The sequence below is a fragment of the Lithobates pipiens genome, unplaced genomic scaffold (assembly GCF_037356315.1).
Source record: "Lithobates pipiens isolate NorthernLeopardFrog02 unplaced genomic scaffold, aLitPip1_a1.2 Scaffold_3, whole genome shotgun sequence".
NCBI classification, from domain to species: Eukaryota; Metazoa; Chordata; class Amphibia; order Anura; family Ranidae; genus Lithobates; species Lithobates pipiens.
In genome coordinates, this window is record NW_027507790.1 from 237546954 (window position 1) to 237561298 (window position 14345).

The following is a 14345-nucleotide window of genomic DNA, read 5'->3' on the forward strand; positions in this document are numbered from 1 at the left end:
TGTAAAAGAGCTATAAGAAGACGCGGTGGCCCGGCAGAAGAACCGAAGAGGGGGACAAGACCCCCGAAGTCGGGAGAAGAGGCTGGCGGCGAGGAAGAAAGCCGGACTCCTCCGCTAGCAAAAGAGCTACAAGAAGATAGCGGAGGAGTCCGGCGAGAAGACCGCCGAAGACGGAAGACCCCCGGAGCTGTGCAATAAAGTATTTTATCTTGTGTGTTGTGGTTTTTTTGTACTTTTATTTTACAGGTGAATGGGTAGGGGTACATTGTACCCCATACTCATTCACATAGGGTGGGGGGCCGGTATCCGGTGGCCCCCTTATTAAAGGGGGCTCCCGGATTCCGATAAGCCCCCCGCCCGCAGACCCCGACAACCAACGGCCAGGGTTGTCGGGAAGAGGCCCTTGTCCTCATCAACATGGGGACAATGTGCTTTGGGGTGGGGGGGCCGCGCGGCCCCCCCTTCCCCAAGGCACCCCCCATGTTGAGGGCATACGGCTCAGGAGGGGAGGGGGGGGGCGCTCGCTCGCCCCCCTTTCCTGGCCGGCCGGGTAGCGTGCTCGGACAAGGGTCTGTTGTGGACTTGATGGGGAACCCCCACGCCGATTTTTTTCGGCGTTGGGGGTTCCCCTTTAAGTCCATACCAGGCGGCGGGGCCAGCGACGTCTCCTTCGCGGGCCCCGCCTACCTGGAGACGCGCTCGAAATGAGCGGACTTTCCTCCACGTGTGTGGGCGAGTCCGTTCATTTCGAAAGTACGGCGAATAGTACGGCGGACTTAGTACGCCGTCTTAGTCCGCTGAAAAAGTGCCGTGTGTGGGCAAGTAGCCCATTCGGAAATTCCGACGGACAGTCTGGCGGACGTCCGCCAGACTAAGTACGTCGGACAGACGGCTACGTGTGTACGCGGCTTTACTTCATTTACTAAGCTCTGGAGCAACTGCACTTGCAAAGGGCAACAGCATATTGCAAAGTGTGTGGTCTATTTGCCTTAAGTAAATCAACCCCATAATGTTATACTGGAATTGCAGTTGTTTCACCAGAATGATTGGCACCAAATTAGCTTGTCCCTGTGCATACTCTTAGGAAAAAAAGGATATTATTCCCCCCACCCCCGTTTTTTCAAGTACAAGAAAAAAAAAAAAACCTTTCAAAATTTATACAAAATGTTGACCCCCAAGTCCTTATATTTTCCCTCTAGGTAAAATATAATTAAAATGTACCTGCGGACAGTCTTTCTCCTCCAATGTCTCTTCAGTTTTCACTTCTCTGCGGTCTTTCACTTCAGGTTCTTTGATGCCGTGCATGAGTTGAATGTGTTTCTCTAACATTAAGCGCTTGGTGAAAGCTCGTTTGGTGTCGGTACAATGCCTAGACAGCAAAACATCACAAATCACACTCCAAATAAAAAATGTCTGCCATGGCAATACTCATTACTGCCTAAAATTTGTTTAGTCCCCAATAATGCTTTGTGGGATGCAAAGAGGCATACCTATTCTCTACCTTGTGGAAAAGTAGGCACGTAAGGGGGTCTCCAAGCCAAAATGGTATGAAGTTTACAGCTTATGCTACCAGACCATCTGTGTCTCCATCTACTATCCTGTAGAGTTCTTGGAAGTCTGGAGAACCCAGGTGCTCTGATAGATATTAGTGACCAGTTCCTGTAGTTGCAGGTTCTGGCTCACCCCCTCCAGTTCCCAACTGTTTGCCCATCATAGGCATAGGCTACCTCACTATCCAATATTAAGCAGGTGGAGCCGAGCAACCTTGCAAGTTGGTCAATATTTTGATGGTAAAGTTCTTCAGTTTTTCTGGGTTCCCTGGGCTCGCCAGGAAGGTTATGCAGCAAATGGAGTACTTCTATAGTGTATAACCATCTCAATCCAACGCACCAAGTATCATTTCTCTCTGCTATATCCTTGCTCTGCTATCTGTATGAGACAGACAGGAGACGTCCTGCACCACCTCCAGCACATAGAAGGGGATTGACCATCTCAGCTCTATGTGTTTCCCTCCACTCAAATTTTCCGATTACTCAGAGCTCTGCTTTATAGCGCACAGTGTGTGACATCAGATCCCCGCCCCCTGCTTTCTGGAGCAGAGAAAAAGCCTTTGATCTGTGTGTTTTTGGAGGCTGTACAGGATAGAGGAATGCAGATAAACAGGTGCTACTATATAGGATTTGTTTTATCACCTAAGCACTTGTCACTTCACGCATATGCATGGGTTTACAACTACTTTAAAAAGGAAATTCAGTTTGTTTGAGAAAACATAAAAGTCAGCAGCTACAAATACTGGAAAGGGGTCCAGCACCATCCTCACCCTGGCCAGTTCTTCACTGGTCTTTGGGTCCCAGACACCAGCAAGTTTACTCTGGGAAGCTAGCTGTGATTCCTTGCAGCTTCACAGCTGGCTTCCTACTGCACATGTGCAAGCCATGCTGTACATTGTGAATGGTCCAGCACCCTTCTGGGACTTATGACGTGTCCCTGAAGGTTACAGGCAGGTGTGGGGGAAGCGGGAGAACTTCTGATGGAAGTGCTGTGGCTGTACCAGTCAAAACCAGGTTCATACTCCCACCCCCCTCCCCCCCCCCTCAAAAATGGCAAAAGAAGAAGTGGAGGGGGAGAGGAGGGCATACAGTGCAACTGCCCCTTAAGGGTGAAGTTCCACATTAACCACTTCAATACAGGGCATTTTTACCCCCTTACTGCCCACGGTCATGCGACACTGTACCCATATGAAATATTCAACTTTTTTCCCCCACAAATTGAGCTTTCTTTTGGTGGTATTTGATCACCTCTGGCTTTTGAATTTTTTGTGCTACAAATTAAAAAAAAAAGACAGAAAAATTTGAAAAACAAAAATGTTCTTCTTGGTTTTGGTTATAAAATGTAGTAAATAAGTAAGTTTTCTCCTTCACTGACAAGCACTGATAAGGCAGCACTAATCTGCAGTACTGGTGGGCACTGATAGGCGGCACTGATAGGCAGCACTGATTGGCATCACATGTGGGTACTGCTGATGGGTCTGCACTAATAATCAATGTGCAGATTATGAGTTTATGAGATTATTAAGACCTCCCTTTAGGAGAGCCACTGATTGGCTCTCCTCTACCTGCACCTTGTCAGCATGAATGGGATGATAGCCGATAAACGGCAATTCCTGGTTATGTGATCAGCTGTAATTGGTCACAGCTGATCAAGTGGTAAAGAGCCTACGTCATAGGCTCTTTAGCTAGATCAAAGATGTGGTTTGTCAGATCGACACACCACACCACCGATCATTGTGCTGTGCGCCCCCGAGGATGCGTGTGAGTGGCTTATCCTGCTGGACATCTTATGACGCCCAGTCGGGATAATAGAACCACCTTGCGGCCATCATTTTTTATACGGCGGGCGGGAAGTGGTTAAGCTAGCCTACAAGACCACTTTAAGTCTGAAACATACTAGTTAGCTTGAGTGAAAACCATAAGTCAAGATGATCAGTAGATCTAGAGAGGATGTCAGAAACCAGTAGTTCGCAGCCAGGTAACTGGTAGATCGCAGTCTGGGATGGCTGACTCGCCATCCCAAAGCATCGGGGCGCAATGCAGAAGGACTACTTGAAAAGTTGGAGCTGTAGTAGTCAATCTTCTGTGTAAAAGTCAAGCTTGGTTCTGCTACCTCCCACATCCAGAGCTTCTTCGTTGGTCAGCAACGTCACTCATATTAATATACCAATACAAAGGCCAAGTGTGGGAAAAAACAGACATGGTCTTTACTGAAAGAGGTAACAGATGTACATAAATTCAGCTACCTATAGCAGCTTTCACTGAAGGTAACCTATACGAATATAGAATATTGCAGTTTTATATTTAGTCTGAATATCTGGGTTTGTGAGAGGTGAACTTTAAACTGCTAGTTTACAAGTTGAGTTTTTCACCCAGATTCATTATAATCTTCACCATACTGAAATGCAGGTGTTGGGTGAAAAAAAAAGAAACAGCAAAGTTAGTATAGGAATATAAAAATACAGCCAGGATGCAGCCTAAAATGTCAACATGATATTGGTGGATTTTTCCTTGTGCAAAGAAGAGAGAGAGAGAGAGAGAGAGAGAGAGAGAGAGAGAGAGAGAGAGAGAGAGAGAGAGAGAGAGAGATCATATGTACATGTAATATCCTGAGAAGGATTAAGACCTATCCATGAGGCAGATTGAATTATGAGTCACAGGAGCCAAAGAGAAACACTCACGGGCAGGTATAGACCTTGCGGATGCCTTTGTGTTTGATGCGGTTGTGCCGACATAAACTGTGCGATGAACTGAAGGACTTGTCGCACTGCCGGCATGGATGCTTCTTCATGTGCTGTAAAGAGAAATGCAGAATTAATTGGCATTACCGTACAAATATACAATTATTATGTTCTGATTATTGGGACCAATTCGTTTTTTCTTATCTGTCCTATAGAATGCAGACACAGAAGAAAAGCTAAAGAAAAATCACCCATAACTGGATTTCATCCTTGCAACAATTGTGTATTTACATCAAAGTAGAAAACAATTATTAATTTATGGTTTGGGACATAGGCTAGCAATAAACTATATTAGGAAATTTAGCTACGGCCTAGGGACCTGCTTGAAGGACAATACTTTATTTAAAGAAACAGACAGCACACAGACTGATACTACTAAAAAGTCCAAAATTGTATTTAACTTAATTTGATTGCAAAAGTTTAACTAAAAAGGATATAGGTAAATTGTCATTTAGCTTTGTATTAAAAAAATACACAATCTAAGCTATGAGAAGATAGCTTAAAAAAAAAAAATGTAAATAAAAACAAAAAAGACAATGACCATGTCACTTCCACCTTTGCTGATTGAGAAGCACAGCTATTCTTATAGTATCATAGGTAATGAGGGCATTGGTGTCAGTCACCCGTGTTCCCATTTAGAATCTATTAAAAAGGCTTTATTTTTATTTAAGTCATTGATATAAAAATGGGATTTTTGTACTCACCGTAAAATCCATTTCTCTGAGTTCATCGACAGACACAGCGCCTCCTTAATCTTGACCATTGGGTTATGTCGCCACTGCAGGAGTAGTACTAGGCAGAACAAAAAACACCTGGCTACGCCCATGGGTTGTCCTCGGTCAGTATATAACCACCTCCCTGCTCTAGGTATTCAGTTTAGTAGCAAGCAGTAATAGGAGTATCAAAAACTCCATAGAGGGGTGGATGCTGTGTCCGTCAATGAACTCAGAGAAATGGATTTTACAGCGAGTACAAAAATCCCATTTTCTCTTTCGTTCTTCGACGGACACAGCGCCTCCTTAATCTTGACCATTGGGACATCAAAAAGCAGTGCCAAAGAAAAAATGAGGGGTGGGCAAAATAACCTAAGGCTAACCACAAGAGCCCTAACCAGGACACAGGAGCCTTAACCGGGTCACAGGAGCCCCATCTGAAATAAAAAATATTTAAAGAAAAAAAACCACCCCTTATGAGGGAACCCCCCTCTTAAACAGCAGCCTGCAAAACCTTTACATCAGAATCTAATAAATGGACTTCTTTATGAATGGGCTGTGCAAACTGACCCCTAGGATTAAGCCCCTGTGGGTGGGGCGAAACATGTCAGAAAGCATTGCTTGAGGAGCGGCATTGAAAGGCTTTCTCACATGAATACGACCATACTAGGCTATATTGAGATACAGTTTCATGCTTATATTTTCATAGCTCTATGGATGAGTTTTCCTTTCCCTGGCATCCCTACTATCCTGGGTGCCAACAGGGCCTCACACCTGAGCTGGAACGGCACCACCAAGAGCACTAACGCAACCATGATTTTAGTATTGCTTTTTTTTCCAGGCGATGATCAGCTGTTTTGTAAGTGATCACTTCTACAGCGCTGTCACCACCCCCCATGGTATTTCTTGGGCTCTCCCTTTCCTCCGGGGAGCATGAGACTGCAGTAAGCAGTCGGGACAGCTTCCAATAGAGAAGATGAAGGAACATCCTCTTCAGCATGTTTGATATTCGTTTAAGTCATGCAGCAGGATCTTTAAAGCATTAGAAAACCACCAGATTTTTTTTAAATCTGCAAGGCAAAGATATATGCTAGTATGCATCAAAAACTAGCACATTGTTTGAAACTTACCTTAAAACGAAGCCCTCGAGTGACGCGTTGTCACCACTAACAGGGCTTCCATCTTCCCCCTTCTGGATTGGCAGGCTCCAGTCCTTTGATGAGATGAGCCGCAATGATGTCACTCTTGCACATGAGTGCAGGAGTCACTGTTCAGGGCACAAGATTCTGAAGGAACGGCCTGAGCACATGCGCTGGTGACTTTAATGGTGGCTTCGCAAGTAAATACAGTGGATATAAAAAGTCCACACACCGCTCTTAAAATGTTAGATTAATGTGATGTAAAAAAAATGAGACATAGATCAATAAATTCAGAATATTTCCCACCTTTAATGAGACCTATAGACTGTACAACTCGATTGAAAAACAAGCTGAAATCTTTTAGGGGGGGGGTATAAATAAAATAATGTGATTGCATAAGGCCCCTTTCACACATGCGGATGATATGTCCGTATTTCATCCATCCGTTTGCGGATGAAATACGGGTATACATTCATGCCTATGGGATAGCAGGTGTCTGCAGATGAACATCCGCAGACACCCGATTTCCTCCGCCTCCGCAACAGTCCGATTCTGCAGACGGAGGAAAATCCTATTTTTCTATCCGTCTGCAGAGCGGATCGGATGAACACGGACACGCGGTCCGTGCTCATCCGATCCCCATAGAGGAGAGCGGAGAGCTGACAGGGCGGTCCCCACACAGTGTGCGGAGACCGCCCTGTCCGCAGCCGGCTCAGCGGGGACAACGGAGCGATCCCAGCTGAGCGAGCGGATCATCACGGGGCGGATCATTACTGATCCGCCCCGTGTGAAAGAGGCCTAAGTGTGCACACCCTCTTATAACTGGGGATGTAGCCGTGTTCAGAATTAAGCAATCACATTCAAACTAATGTTAAATAGGAGTCAGTACACACCTGCCACAATTTAAAGTGCCTCTGATTAACCCCAAATAAAGTTTAGCTGTTCTGGTAGGTCTTTTCTGACATTTTCTTAGTTACATCCTACAGCAAAAAAGTCATGGTCCTCACAGAGCTTCCAAAGTATCAGGGGGATCTCATTGTTAAAAGGTATCAGTCAGGAGAAGGGTACAAAAGGATTTCCAAGGCATTAGATATACCATGGAACACAGTAAAGACAGTCCTCATCAAGTGGAGAAAATATGGCACAACAGTGACATTACCAAGAACTGGGCGTCCCTCCAAAATTGATGAAAAAACTAGAAGAAAACTGGTCAGGGAGGCTGCCAAGCCAAGAGGCCTACAGCAACATTAAAGGAGATGCAGAAGTATCTGGCAAGTACTGGCTGTGTGGTACATGTGACCACAATCTCCCGTATTCTTCATATGTCTGGGCTATGGGGTAGAGTGGCAAGACGGAAGCCTTTTCTTATAAAGAAAAAGATCCAAGCCCGGCTAAATTTAGCAAAAACACATGTGAAGTCTCCCAAAAGCATATGAGAAAATTTGTTATGGTCTGTTGAAACCAAGGTTGGACTTTCTGGCCATAATTCCAAAATATATGTTTGGTGTAAAAATAACACTGCACATCACTAAAAGAATACCATACCCACTGTGAAGCATAGTGGTGGCAGCATCATGCTTTGGGGCTGTTTTTCTTCAGCTGGAACAGGGGCCTTGGTCAAGGTAGAAGGAATTATGAACAGTTCCAAATACCAGTCACTATTGGCACAAAAACTTCAGTCTTCTGCTATAAAGCTGAATATGATCTTCAACTTTCAGCATGACAACAACCCAAAGCATACATTCAAAGAATGGCTTCACCAGAATTTTAAGGCTGGGTTCACCCTATTGCGAATTGGATGTGGGTTTCTCCGCATCCAATTCACATAGCAGGAGATTGCTATCGGCTCTCTATGGAGCCGGGTCACACATCTCCGGAGCGGCTCCTGTGTGTATTGCATAGCAGTCCTGTGCGCCTTATCCGAATTCAGCCCAAGATTCGGGCTAAGATCGGACCTTAACCAGTGAATGGAGATGTGCTGGACCCCCTGCTGTGAGCCGCAACGTGATCTAGTGTGAACCCAGCCTAAAGTTTTGGAATGGCCCAGCCAGAGCCCAGACATGAATCCGATTGAAATTCTGTGGGGTGATCTGAAGTAATAAAATCAAAAGGTGAATCAAACAAATTATTAGTTTAAGGGTGTGCACACTTATGCAACCATAATATTTATATATAATATATTAACTGAGTTGTACAGTTTATAGGTCACATTAAAAGGTGGAAAAAGTTCTGAAATTATTTATCTTTGTCTCTTTTTTTTTTTACATCACAGAAACCTAACATTTTAAGGGGTGTGTAGACTTTTTATAGCCACTGTATCTCCAATGCACGTTTAGCAGATATTTACTGTACTTCTAGGCAAGTCTTATTATAGGCTTACCTATAGGTAAAAATCAACTAAGGAAGTTTACTGTAGACCAAAACTCACCCAAGCTCTACCGCATATTTATAGGGTGATGAGCTGAATAACGGTGCTCAGGCCATTGTGTCTCATACATCAAAATTACAAAAAGAATGCTCGATTGTGCTGAATAAAGATTCAAGAAGAAGGAAACAGCAGCACAACATCAAAACACTAAGGCTCGGTTCACACAGTACGCGGCACGACTTGCAGCGCCGCGACCTGCCGCGACCTCAGCGGCGACTTGCAAAACGACTTCTGTATAGAAGTCAATGCAAGTCGCCCGAAGTCGCCGCAAAAGTAGTACAGGAACCTTTTTTCTAAGTCGGAGCGACTTGAGTCGCTCCTATTAGAATGGTTCCGTAGTACAGAACGGGGAGCGACTTGTCAGGCGGCGAAGTCGCCTGGAAAAGTCGCCCCTGTGTGAACCGAGCCTAACACGTTTTGGCAAAAGCCTTCCTCATAGCAAGCCTTCCTCACAGCATGCTATGAGGAAGGCTTTTGCTGAAACATGTTAGCGTTTTGATGTCGCACTGATGTTTGTGCTCAACAAAGATTCAAGAAGAAGCAATCAAGTTGCCGGCATTCTTTTTGCAATAAGGAAGTACTCCCACTTTAATATTGAACCACAAAAAACAGGTATTTTGTGTTTGTGTGCACTTAAATTAATTTTAGTGTTTTTACTTGTGTGTAATAAACTGCACAAATATCTTGTTATGATAAAAAACTGGAATATCCACCATTTTATGCTCAGGGCTTTAGGCTTCAAATACACTGCAATAATGAAATATACAACAGTGACTCTTTACTGTTGTTATTTCCATTCTTGCCATTATTCAGTCCATTCACCCATATTTCATTTACTGTTGGCACTCTTTCCCAACAAAATCGGCCATGATTGAGCTTGTACATTGGATGGCAAGAGGCAGAGAGTTCTGTCACTAGTGCAGAATTCGCTCTATTAATGTCTGAAAAGCTCCATAGCGGCCATTGTTAAAATGAAAATCAAACTCTTCAAAAGCATACACATAGAAAGCAGGCTTATCCGTCAGTAGTTACAATGGAATACATGAAAGTACAGTGAATTGTGAACAGTTCTATACTCTCTCTTTCCTTTCTTCTGAATATAATCTCTTCTCATTGTTACAACCTGCTGGGGCTATTCGAGCAGTCTCTGTCTTCAGCGTCTACCTTGCTGCATCTCATTATATTTTCCCCAGCTGGACCAGTAAGATGAAGGTCACAGCCCACTTTCTTCCCAGCAGAATCTTTTGGTCTGTTGAAAAACCTGCCACCCTCTGAGAATCCAACAGTGTCCCCGTACCGTACAGAGGAACTACATAAAGATGCCGTACATTTAATTCAAGTGGTCCGGACTCGATTGATGTCCATGTGTAGAACAGATACTTGGACGGGGTTCAGGCGCAAGCCTCACTTTGTTGCTGCTGGTGATTCCCCCTTTGTTCTTCCAGTAAAAGAAAGGTCTGCTTTGGCTTTTACTCTGCCCCCTAGGCAGTGAAAGGGTATTTCATGAAACATTAATAAGCACTTTAGTACTGCAACTGTTAGATACTGTGGGAAGGCTCTGAACTTGCATGACAACATGCAAAGCCATTAACTTGGTTCTCTCCAAAACTTACTTCTGCTTGTTGGTTAATCAATATTGTATCTTGTATACTCAACTAAACAGTGAGATATAGATAAATTATATATATATATATATATATATATATATATATATATATATATATATATACATATATATACACACACACACACACACACACACACATACATTTTATATATTTATATATTACACATACATACACACACACACACATACCAAAATACCCCAAATAAGGCCTAGTTAAAGTCCTTGTAGGTCTTATTTTCAAGGTAGGGCTTATTTTCGGGGAAACAGGTTAGGGCTTATATTGCAGCCATCACCGACAATCACACTACGCCTTATTTTCGGGGAAACCGGGTATATATATACATATATATATATATATATATATATATATATATATATATATATATATATATATTATGTGGCAGCAGGCAGGTAAAGTCACCTGGTTGTATCCAGGATGGTAAATATGTGTGTCCTAGATTCAGGCTTTATGCAGACTTTTACAATTAGAGGGGAAGAGTTAATGAGCCCAGCTGAATTAAGTGGGCTCATTAAGGCCTCTACAAAAAACCCCAGCATGCATAGGGAGATGCTCCATCCTGGAACCAGTTATGTGTGTATAGACTGGGGAGTCTGAGATCTGTTCTGTGCGGTGAGTTAACGCCTGTGTGGCAAACCCCTACAATAGAGACAGGGACTGGGGCAGCACAAGGCTGCACCCAGTTGTTAGACAGGGAGACTACGTGTGTAGTTAGAGGTCAAGCTGACCAGGATTTATTTTCTTGTTTTATTTTGTTTGGCTGTTATATGTATCACTGCATGTAGCCTATATAAACCGGATCTTTTGTTTTTTGCACCTACACCGCTGTCTGTTGTGCCTGACTTTGTGTTGTGAACCCATCCAGGGAGTCACACACACCCGCTACCGAGCGAACCCCCCTCACAGTTGGTGGAGAATGCGGGCAGTTTTTTTTTTTTTTTTGTTAAGGCCAGCATGGAGGAGATACTGAGACAGCTGGCTCTAGCAAATGCAAACCAGCAGCAAATAAATGCAGGTTTACAAAAGAGCCTTGCAGCTCAACAACAAGCCCAGCAGCAGGCAAATGCAAATCAGCAGCAGACAAATGCAACTTTGCAGCAGAGTTTGGAAGCCCAGCAGCAGGCAAATGCAAATCAGCAGCAGACAAATGCAACTTTGCAGCAGAGTTTGGAAGCTCAGCAACAAGCCCAGCAGCGATCTGAAGCCCGCTTCATAGACCTGTTGCAGAAGCAAGAGCAGAATTTTCAACAGAAAATAGAGACATTAATACAGCAACGTCCGCAGACCAATGAAGCAAGTGGTTACAATAATACCGCATCCTTTGGTGTGAGCCGTTTACTGACAAAAATGACTGGAGAGGATGATCCGGAGGTGTTTTTGACCACATTTGAAAGGACTGCTGAAAGGGAAAAGTGGCCTAAGGAGCAATGGGCTGGACTGGTGGCCCCTCTGTTAACTGGGGAATCGCAGAAAGCTTATTATGACCTAGAGCCTGACCAAGCAAAAGACTATGTGGTGCTAAAAGCAGAAATATTGGCACGGCTGGGTGTCACCCTGGCAGTCCGGGCTCAGCGTGTGCATAACTGGACTTTTCAGGTTGGAAAACCTCCCAGGTCTCAAATGTATGACCTCATTCACCTGAGCAGGAAGTGGCTGCAGCCAGAGACTTTGACCGCACCAAACATTGTGGAACGTGTTGTTATGGATCGTTTCCTGAGAGCTCTTCCTACTGCCATCCAAAAATGGGTAAGCCATGGAGACCCAGAAAATGCAGATAAACTTGTGGATCTGGTTGAGAGGTACTTGGCTACAGAGAACTTGACCACCTCTTCCAGGGACTCACGGTCTTTCCCCCCTAAGACCAGAACATCCCCAGTGACGGGTAAGATGACTCCAAGGGGTGAGGGTGGAGAGAGTGAGAGGGTGGGAGTTCTACCTAAGGTCTGGCGGGAGCAGCCCAGGAAGCCCATGCTGCAAGAGGCAGCGAAAAAAATTATTTGCTACCGCTGCCGGCAAGAGGGACATATTGCAGCCAATTGCCCAGTTGTGGATGAGCCTATGCAATGTGACTTTATAAGGGAGAGACGTCAGTCGCTGTTTGCGACAGTTGCATGCACTGCCATTCGGAGACCTGAGAAACATTTATGTAAAATGTGTATTAATGGTAGACATGTTGATGTGTTGCTGGATTCAGGTAGCCTGGTAACATTGATAAAAGCTGAATTAGTTACTACAGAGGTCTCTGGGAAGAACAGGGTGGCTGTTATTTGTGTGCATGGGGACACCCGAGAGTATCCTGTAACTTCAGTGTTTTTTGAGACCCCCAAAGGTAACCTCTCTCATCAGGTGGGGTTAGTGTCTCAGTTACCACATGATGCTATTGTGGGAAGGGATTTTCCAAAATTCTGGGAACTCTGGGATTGTCCTGAGGCCCCCATTGGTGCCCCTATAAACCAGGAAGATGACCAGAATTCCTCTGGGGGTGGTGAGGACTCTCCTGAATTTCCCTTGTCGGTATTGGCGGGGGAAACTCGAGAAACTGGGGAGGAGCCAACATCCTCAGATGAAAACATGCCGTCTGTGGAGTTTTCGGATCTTGAGGTTCACAGGGAAAATTTTGCCACAGAACAGTTAAAAGACCCCACCCTAATAAAGGCACGGGAAAATGTGGTGAAAATAGATGGCGAGTTAGTGAACCCAGATAAGACTTGCCCTTATCCTTACTTCACTATGGAAAGGGACCTGCTGTATCGAGTGGCTCAAAGGGCAGAAGAAACTATTGAGCAACTTGTAGTGCCCATGTAGTGTCACAGTTTGCTGCCTATCACAGGATGCTGCGGAAGTGACGTTGTTGCGTACTGCGCATGCGCGATGCGTTCCAAACGCTCGCGCCGTGCGTTCCAACATAGTTTCGGCAATACAGTTCAGCGAAACCATCACATAATGTTACGGAAGTGATGTTACACACAACACAAACACGGGCCACGTTGTTGCGTACTGCGCATGCGCGATGCGTTCCAAACACTTGCGCCGTGCGTTCCAACATAGTTTCGGCAATACAGTTCAGCGTAACCATCACATAATGTTACGGAAGTGAAGTTACACACAACACAAACACTGGGCCGTTCGTTACAACACTAATACTTCCCTTGTAACCTAGTAGGTTTTGCATTGCTGGGACTTGTAGTGCCTATCCTGAGCTACATGCTTCAATGTTCAGTGTCCTCATCCCTATCCCCATGCTTCAATGTTCAGTGTCCTCATCCTTATCCCCCAGCTTCAATGTTCAGTGTCCATCCTTATCCCCGTGCTTCAATGTTCAGTGTCCTCATCCTTATCCCCGAGCTTCAATGTTCAGTGTCCATCCTTATCCCCGTGCTTCAATGTTCAGTGTCCTCATCCCTATCCGCGAGCTTCAATGTTCAGTGTCCTCATCCCTATCCCCCTGCTTCAATGTTCAGTGTCCTCATCCCTATCCCCATGCTTCAATGTTCAGTGTCCTCATCCTTATCCCCGAGCTTCAATGTTCAGTGTCCATCCTTATCCCCGTGCTTCAATGTTCAGTGTCCTCATCCCTATCCGCGAGCTTCAATGTTCAGTGTCCTCATCCTTATCCCCGAGCTTCAATGTTCAGTGTCCTCATCCCTATCCCCCTGCTTCAATGTTCAGTGTCCTCATCCCTATCCGCGAGCTTCAATGTTCAGTGTCCTCATCCTTATCTCCCTGCTTCGATGAGGACACTGAACATCGAAGCATGGGGATAAGGATGAGGACACTGAACATTGAAGCTTGCGGATAGGGATGAGGATACTGAACATTGAAGCACAGGGATAAGGATGGACACTGAACATTGAAGCTCGCGGATAGGGATGAGGACACTGAACATTGAAGCAGGGGGATAGGGATGAGGACACTGAACATTGAAGCTCGGGGATAAGGATGAGGACACTGAACATTGAAGCAGGGGGATAGGGATGAGGACACTGAACATTGAAGCTCGGGGATAAGGATGAGGACACTGAACATTGAAGCACAGGGATAAGGATGAGGACACTGAACATTGAAGCTTGCGGATAGGGATGAGGACACTGAACATTGAAGCACAGGGATAAGGATGAGGACACTGAA

The 14345-nt window shown here is 44.9% G+C and overlaps 1 protein-coding gene across 1 annotated transcript in view; it reads right to left on the reverse strand.

Annotated features, from left to right (window-relative positions):
• Positions 1-14345, reverse strand: part of ZNF532 (zinc finger protein 532) — an 80919-nt gene that overhangs the window by 14569 nt on the left and 52005 nt on the right. The window contains exons 6-7 of the mRNA XM_077462916.1: positions 4232-4344; positions 1222-1369 (exon numbers count right to left, since the gene is read on the reverse strand). Coding sequence (XP_077319042.1) covers positions 1222-1369; positions 4232-4344 — 261 coding nt within the window. The remainder of the gene's footprint in view (positions 1-1221; positions 1370-4231; positions 4345-14345) is intronic.